We start from the raw sequence: 9,168 nt of genomic DNA, 5'->3' as shown, positions 1-9,168 counted from the left end.
TGTGTGGCCTTTGGCATCTGACTCGGCTTGACCTTTACTCTGACAGGCTCCAGTCACAGGAGTGCCTGTGTGGGCTGACCATTCACAAACAACGTGGGAGAGTGCATGAACAGCGATGTACGTGTGCCGTCTCGCTAACGCCGCTCTCACAATCAGAGACAATGTCGGGGCTTCATAGAGAGCGCATTATCAGTAACAGCGCATGAGAAGCTAATGAACTTTGCTGACGAACGTAAGGAGAGAGAGAGAGAATATGTTCTGTGGGAGGCCGGTGACAGCTCAGAATGAACTCCTCTCATACGTCTTTCATTCGCTTCCTCCATTCCTCCCCTTCATGTTTAACTAATTTCTGGCTAAATTGTTCTCATATTTTCCCGACTTTAAAACACTTTATTCGTCTATGTTACTAACCGTGGTGGACACAGCTTAGGTTGAGGTCTGGCTTCAGTATGAGCTTAGTCTCTTTTTCTCCGAGGCAAAGGTCAGAGAAATAAAAAGGGGAAAAAAAGGATTTTAGAAGATCAACGAAAAGATAAGACAATAAAAGGAAACAGAGGATTAAGAAAAAATAAAAACACCAAAGATACACTGTTGATACGAAGCTAAAGACAGAGAGATGCTAAGTTTTGGGTCAGAGACTAACCAGACCAACTATGGTGGGAGTTTCTAAACCACTTGAGGTATTTTACCAGCCAAAGGGAGATATAGATAGAAATGCTTTTCACTATGGACTCTACAGCCAGCAAAAATAACCAGGGCTTATCAGAGAAAACTGAAGGAAGCTCCAAAAGCATTTTACTAAGTCTTTCTCCATTCCCATGGTACCACTCAACTCCACCAGGTCCTATAAGCCACACTTAAGAAGAATGAGAGGGATGAGTGCTGGATGACGAATGAACACTCGTGCAGGGATGAGAAAGAGGGAAGTTCTCTTGTCTTTGGATAACCACTTTGTATTCCCTGGTGGGAGACAACAATGCAGCCTCAACCCAAACACATAATCCACTGTAGTCAACATGTATTCTCACAGGCTGAAACAGGACAGTTTAGTGGTTTCACTCTTCCGGTCCCCACAGCGTCTCTCAGTGTGCGGGCACGAGGATTCTGCACATCACGAGCCAGACCAAGCTTCCAAACCAAGAGCCATATCTGGATCTCATATCATAGCTAATGTGCAAAGGCATGTGTCGCACATATGATGTTAAACTAGTGCAGTTCAGAGGCTCGACTGCCTGTAATTAGGAATAAACGTGAAACATAAGTTCCCCTCTGATTGAAACAAGGCATATATTCACTTCATCAGCGATCAATGATTGACTAAGTTAAGTTGGAGGAAGTGGGGTGACCGCCTCCAATAGCGTGATACATTTATTTTTATGAAATTATGAGGACAAAAAAGGTAGAACCAGCAGACGAGCAACCGAGGAATTTCAACTGAACCGCAGAATTCTTATAAGCTTGACGGACAAAAAGCAGTTGGCAGCGGCTGCGCTTCCCATTGATCCCTCCTCATCGGAGTTGGACGCTTCCTCGTGTGGATAATAGTAGGAAGTGTGCAGCAACGATATTACCTGGCAAGTAAAAATGATCGCGAAGCACAGACCAGACCACAGATACAACAGCGTAGTGAAATCAGGGCGGTAACCGTATTCTTCAGCCCGCTTTGATTAGTCTGTGTGAGCTGGGACTCCCATCCACCCACACATAGTTCACCGCTAGCCAAGTGCAAATGTTGGCACAGAAACAGAAAACTCAAACTCAAAATCACCGAACGTTACTGGAGTGAGCTTCCGTTTAAGCTCCTGTTTACTCCAAACAAAGACAAAGTATAGTTTTGGTGAGCAGGCAGGCAAACAGTAGACGGACACTGGGTGGCCTCATCAGGGACATAATGCTTATAGACCTGCATAACCAAGCTATTAAAATTAACACAGCCCCTCTCTCTCTGACGCTGTATGTGGACCCTGATCCGTGCACCCCCCCCCCCCCCATATGTGCCGACACCCTAATGACTTTCATGTGAGGAGCATTAAAAACGGCTGCTAGACCAGTGAGAGCTGATCCCATCACAACAGACACACGCACACATATAAATGTGATATTAAGCCAAGTGATTTCTATTTCTATGGACATTACAGAAATTATTTCAGCACTCTTGGATATTTTCAAATGAACGGAACTAAAAAATCTCGATACATATAAATGTGTTACGCGGTTACCGAGCTGAATGCTTAACTGTTTGCAAAAGCACACATGTGAAGTAAGAGGCTTTTTTGGGATTTTTTTCAACCAAAAGCCCACACTCTGATGGTAACTTCATTATGGAGCGGGTAATTTCAGCCAAGCACTTTTACCACTTTCCCCCAAACACTTAACCAGGGAGTTGGAACAATTCCACATCGGCCTAATTAGCCACCCAACCATTCAATGTTGCATCTTCCCTACCACACATACACACATGTATCACAACGGCATCGAGGCAGTGATACATGTGTGATGCCAGACGGATGGATAATATGGACCAAAATGATTTAGAAAGATAAAGGCATCATGAAACAAGACTTTATTAACTTTGTATGAGGAAGTTGGCATAAGACGGAACAGAAATCCTGTCGACGTGTTTTTAGCAGGACTACATCTCTTTACACACGCAGACAAACACACGCATCACCTGACCAGTTGCTCATAACAACTGTCTTACATAAGAGTCTTCTCGTGAGAGTAATCGTTGCACACATGCAAACACAGACAGCCACTCAGTCCGGTGAGCACCCACTTTTAACTGTGCCGGAATGCAATGTTGTTGAGGTGCCAATCGAGATGAGAGTCGTGCACGTTTAGCACCCAGCAGCCAACCTTTAAAAAGGTATCTGACGTAACTGCAGTCAAATCGTGACGCAACACAAACTACAAATGTTTGATGCATTTGCGACTGCTGTACATGGCGGCTGTTCTGTGGGGCATCACATCTGAGTTGTCTCTCCCTCTCTGTCTCCCTCTCATTGCCATTTGCTGGCACTCGCTCCGACTGTATTTGTTGTGGGGCCGGAGTGCCACAGGCCGCAGTTGCGTAATGACACACACAGAGACAGGCAGCTAACTTACAGACACTGCATTCATTCAGTAAATGAGCCGGACTGCATGGCCAGCAGCGTCTTGTCTGAAGTAAGGATTGAGCTGTAGATCAATCACAGGTTTGAAAACACAAAAGGGGTTAAAGCACAATGAGCTCCGCTGCAGAGGGCAGCTTTGGACCTCTAATACAGTCAGGTGACTGGAGTGCAGGCTAATGGTCAATGGATACGCAGTGACTTAACGCCTCTAGATATGTTCCTCCTCACTGCATCTGGGTGTAAACACGATCACATGGTAGAGGCACAGAATATAGAAAGGGGAATGGAAGAAGAATAACATGCAGGAGGGGAAAAAACAGGGCAGATTTATTAACCTGCAAACAGAGAGAATACATTCTAAACATGGACAAATGGAGAGATGCACACACACACACACACACAAACACTCTCACAGGCTGCAATCCGATCCCCAAAGGGTCACAACATAGCTCTTTCTGACTACTGCCCCATGAGGTTCTCATCATTTTGTTGTGATGGATGTCCCCCCTCGTCTTGTGTTTTTTCATTTTAACTGTCAGCCAGTTTCCAGAAAACAGGAAGGCTGCAGAGTCTGTGCTGCTGACCCCGACACAAAGGGGGAGCTTGTTAGAGAGCTGGGCTTGTCTTCTATTCACTGTGACTTACAGCCATCCGAATCTGGGTCTGGTTCTCTTTCCCCCGTCAGTGCATGCACACAACCACAGTTTTGGGGTCCTTTTAGACACCCACAGTCTGAACGTGTTTAAGCCCCCCCCCCCCTGCGTCCAGTCCGCCAGAACTGCCCCCGAGCAAGATGCTGAATCACTGCCAAGCGTACAGAGCCACCGATCCTGACCTCTGGCTTCTCTGGATGAGGGCAAATGAAAAGACAAAATCCCCCACATCCATCAATCCCTCCAGCGGGGAAGTGCATTTGTCTGAACTGTCCCTTCACGATCGGGAGCAGCTACGTGTCTGCATGGATCCAACAGCCCCGGCGCTTCTGCCCAGTCTGCGCGTGAAGCCGGACATGCCTGGCACCTGCCAGCATCACCATAGATCCCCCCACCCCCCTCCCCCCGAGTACGTAACGGCGGTGCGGGGCTCAGGTTGACTGCGTGGCACTGGACACATGCGGGTTCAACTTTGCGTGAAATTAAGTTTTGCGCCAAACACTGGCAACGCTAATCCCACATGCGTGTTTAGAGCTGATAGTTCGTCGACGCATATGCTTCAATGGCACAAGGATATCCTGCAAACTGTGTTAAAGCCTCATGCATGTTATTGTTTTTGATAGCTATTTTCATCATCATCATCATCATCATCATCATCATGCTGTGCTGGTGAAGCCAGCTGAAACACCTTTTCATTTGAAAATAAAACATTAATCACATTTGGTTAGGTCGTCAAAGTGAAGACAACCCTCCCCAAATAAAAATCCGCTTTTTAAACAGATATCACTTCAGCTTTCATCGTCACTAATATTGCCCTCGTGAGTTTCTGTTTGGCACTCACCTCCCAGCCCGCCCAGAGTCGCTGCCCAGGTGGCTCCCGAGAGCAGGAAGAGCGTCGGGAGCAGGATCAACATCGCACCGCCCGGACTCATCGTGATCCGGCTCCTGTCCCGGTCCAGGACGGAGATGGAGGTCCCGTCCGATCTGATTTCAACGCCAAAGTCCCGGACTCGTGCACGCTTTCAGCTGCGATGCATCCTCATCCTGTCCGAGCTTCGCAGGTTCCTCCGAATTCCAAAAGGCGCACAGCCTTGGTCCAAGGCAACGTCAGATAAGTTTGTTTGTTGGTTAAACACAAACAAACAAACACAATGCGTGCTAAAATGTTTTATTCTGCTATTCCGCTACAGGTTACCGCTTTACCCGAAGCCAAAGAGCTGCACAAAGCGCGTATTAATGCATGCATCCGCTCACGGGTGCATTATCTACTTAAGAAAAGAGACATGCTAAGAACCAGAGGACACGTTGTGGTAGTTATATCTGCGGTGTATTCCAGTCACAACTGTGCGTCAAAGTAATCCAAAGTACCGTCCTCTCGTGCAGGAATAATTCTCAGTGTCCCGGGTTAGAATAAGCCGAGAGCCTCGCTCTTATCCCCCGCTCTGTGCCCCGGTGTCGCCGCTCTTGTCCCGTTGGTACAAAAAATACAAATACAAATAAAACACCTCCGCTCGTCTTCAGCTTAAGCGCATCTGATGAAAATAAAGCAAGAAAATCACGTTGAGGTCCGTGGAGTGAAACCAAATTCGGCCCGCGTACGCGCGCGCTGTGTCGCTGGAGCTCGAGCTCGGTGCACGGCGGTGATGTGGAGGGCGGATAGTGGCCGCAGCGCTGGAGCGCCGGCTGAGTAGGAGCCGAACGTCTCGCGCCCCGCCCTCCGGAAAAGGCAGCGCGAGGGTACACAACAGGTAGAAGGATGATGTCACGGCCGACAGGTGCAGACCTTTTTTTTCTTTTTCTTTAGAAGGATACGCTACAAGTGATTCACCTATACAGATTGTACAGCCCTCTGAGGCAAATGTGTGATTTGGAGCTATACAAAATAAACTGAATTGAATTGAATTAATATCAAACTTCCAAGGAAGAGGAAGTTTAATTGTTTGTGTGTGAGATTCTTTAAAATGACAGATTCATCTCATGTGTGGGAAGAGACAGGCAGTGGGGTCAGGGAGTGAAGGTGTCACTGTGTCCACCAGACTATTATCCTATTGTGGAACCGGCTGCCCTCATACAATGAGATGAAAGCCTGTCGTGGTTCATTGTAGACGTCCTTAAAACCTGGAGGAACACGTTCTACTCAATTCAGACTGAGGTTTAAAATGGGATTTGCTTCAAAAAACAAGCTAGGTTTTATGTATTTATTTTTCTCCAAATACTTTTGTAGCTTCTCAGACACAACTCCTTTAGTGGATTACTGGATATATTTATCTCAGTAGGAATATTGCAACATAGTGCTAAACTGATATATCAACTGCAGGCTAAGATGTCTCTTGCACACTCTTAGTAAATTAATAGATCCTTATCGAAAATGTTTGGCTAATATTATAAGTTTGTTTTAAACAAAGCAGATCAGGTTTAGATTGATCCCCTTAATTCTAAATAGGGTCACCAAAGTTGATCCAAAGCTTTCCTCGAGGTGTCCGTCGACTGAACTATATGGCCCTTCACACAACTATTGTTGTATTCTTTCTACCATACATTATGAATGAAAAGTGAGCATTAGTCAAGCATTACCCTCTGGACATATCCGTTTAAAGAAGGTACATTTGTCAAGGACGCTTCTCTCTGCTCCTTTTAACTCTGCTCCATGTGGTCTGGTTTCCTTAATCCACCTGTCAGTCACCTGACGTCCCAGGGGGCGGAGCGTCTAAAGTAAAGATGATTAAACAGAAGATGTGAGGTCAATGGTCTGCAGGCCTGAACCACACTAATAATCCACAGAGAGGCTGTGTTCTGCTATGTGTTATTAATTTGTCTTGACATTTACTTCTTCGGTACTTCATAAATATAACTCAATGTGATTCAGGGTGGTTAAGACACACAGTTATTTGAAAAACAGTCAACCGCAGCCTCCTTAGATTAGAAATTGTTCAAGCTTGTGTTGTAATTCAAACACATTTGGATTAATTTATGCAGCAGCCATGAAGCACTCAGATTCCCGCTAAATCTCTGCTTCTCTAAAGAGGAGAGCAGGACGGCTGGCAGTGCTGACCGGCCAATTTCACGGGGCGGGGATGCAGACATGTACCCCGACTCCGGGACAAAAGGGAGGGGTCACAGAGGACCACGGATTAAAGGATTTGGTTGAAGAGGAGGGGGAAGGAGGAGGAGGACAGGGGTCAGAGGTAAGGGAGCGACGATAAAGAAAAGCCAAATGGAGCTAAGAAGTGAGTGGCGCTGTCTCTAATCGAGCTCGATTAATCTCACACTGTGAGCGTCTCATCGTTATGCGGCCACTTTTGAATGACTAAGCATCACTCAGTATCACAATGAACGTCTTCATCAGTGTATAGTGGCAGTTGGAGATGAGGGCTGGGGGTGGGGGGGAAACCCCACCCTGCCCTCACCCATGACTTTTGGGTGGCTAGTATATTTATCAATGTCAGAGTGGAGGTCCAGGCCTGGGTCAGTTTCTCTTTAGACTGACTCCAGGGCATCTGGAGCAAATAATGAGGGGGTTGACATCTCATTCAGGATCTATCCGACCCCTTAGAGCTGAAGTCAAGTTTCACTGCTGCCCCCTGCTGGACAGGTGAAGCAAGTGCTAGTTAAATATTCAACATGGTGCACTGAAAAACATGGTATTCAAACAGAAGGTAAATGTTTGCATGATGAGGAGACACAAAGACAAAGCGAGAGGGACAGACACAGTCAGAGTGATTAAAGCCTTCAAACCCTACTGGTTTAAACCTAAAGCCCAAATCTGCATGAATTGGGCATACAGATTGGCATAAATTAACCAGGGAGGAGTTTGTCCTTAAAGGGATTGACACGGCTGCTTATCTGTCCCCACACATTAATATTCAGACCATAAAGGAGCCACAATGCGTGACCCTGCATTGCTTCTGATAATCTGTGTGTCGGTGTGCATGCCTGCCTATGCGTTGTCACACGTCTGTGAACGTGGCTTTGTGATTCTACAGTATGTGTGTGCACATGTATACATTTTTTGGTTTCACAAATTATGAGCGCACGCATGCAGTCAGACAATGGGTTAGGCCAAAGGTTTTGTACTCTAGTGTGTGTGTGTGTGTGTGTGTGTGTGTGTGTGTGTGTGTGTGTGACTAATGGCTGGGGATCACTGGTTGAAATTGGGGGATTGTTGTGGGTGAGGAGGATGACAGAAAGGAAAATTAGTAAAAGTAAAGAGATGGAGAGAGACAGACGAGCCACCACTTCCAGCAAATGTAATTATATGGTTCAGAATACCATGAGCAGCTGCTTCTTGATCAGCTTTAGTCCCGGCAAACACACAAGCACACACACACGTGTGTGCACACATACACACACAGAAGTACACTTGACATTGACCTTGTCCGTGAACATCAGGGTAGACGGGGGCGGGGTAGGACTTTGCTCAAAAAGATACAAATGTTGTTTATTTTGTGGAGTGGCATAAAATCTATAAAATGCGTGACTTAACTGGTAATGAAAAGTAAGTAATGAATTGCAGTCATGGCTTTTAATTCTATTCTCCCACTTATCCAGTAACAGCTTGTGTAAGCGTGTGTGTGTGCGTGTGTGTGTGCGTGTGTGTGGGAGGGAGGGAGGGAAGGGGTCATAAAAGACATGGGACTTCTGGCCCGATGCGCAGAGGAGCCACATGCACTCACACACAGAAACACTAATTTAGTTAACAGCTTTCATTTCCCTAATCAAACCCAATATAAAGTGCCCCGTGCTTTTCTGTCCCCATATCTCTCTCACCCATGCATGCCCCCACCATCCACATTTACACCTCTGTTCAAATGTGTCAATCAAGCCGTCAATGGAAGCCTCCATGTAAAAACCATGCAGAATGTGAGCATTTCCCCCAGAATGGCATTCAATCCACCCCCGTGTGATATTCTCTGGGGTTCCTATCGCAGCTGGCTAGTTGCCAACTGATTTACCCCCCCAGCCCTCACCTCTGCTGCGGAGGAAATGGAAGAAACTGCCCGAAACCCTTTCGGCTAATCCCCGAACAATGGACTCTGCTGTTTTATTGAGGGGCGGAGATGGAAGGGATTCAGGCAGCGGCTCTGAGCCCAGGTACGCCTGGGGATTTGGATCAACACCCAATTTAAAGCATTTCATTAGTTTCGTTTCACCCAAATTATCTGTAATGGTGTGTATTTTGTGTTCAGGTTACTCGAGATACAGATATATTAACCTGCCACTAGATATGGTGAACAATATAAAATAGACTCACTGAATCGGTCATATCTCACTGCATCAATAAATGGATTCAACTCACCCTTCTCAGACAGGTGGAGACATCGAAACCATCGCCCCGCCTTCTTTGAATCGTCACGATTACCATACAGTGACAGTGGGGCTGTGATAGCGGCTCTGCACCAGTG

At 46.4% G+C, this 9,168-nt stretch overlaps 1 protein-coding gene across 1 annotated transcript in view; it reads right to left on the bottom strand.

The window, feature by feature from the left end:
- Positions 1-5,427, bottom strand: part of sema4f (sema domain, immunoglobulin domain (Ig), transmembrane domain (TM) and short cytoplasmic domain, (semaphorin) 4F) — a 43,692-nt gene extending 38,265 nt beyond the window's left edge. The window contains exon 1 of the mRNA XM_034557642.1: positions 4,608-5,427. Coding sequence (XP_034413533.1) covers positions 4,608-4,698 — 91 coding nt within the window. The 5' untranslated portion in view covers positions 4,699-5,427. The remainder of the gene's footprint in view (positions 1-4,607) is intronic.
- Positions 5,428-9,168: the final 3,741 nt, after the last annotated feature.

The sequence above is a fragment of the Cyclopterus lumpus genome, chromosome 18 (assembly GCF_009769545.1).
Source record: "Cyclopterus lumpus isolate fCycLum1 chromosome 18, fCycLum1.pri, whole genome shotgun sequence".
NCBI classification, from domain to species: domain Eukaryota; kingdom Metazoa; phylum Chordata; class Actinopteri; order Perciformes; family Cyclopteridae; genus Cyclopterus; species Cyclopterus lumpus.
This window is presented reverse-complemented; position numbering and strand designations above follow the sequence as displayed.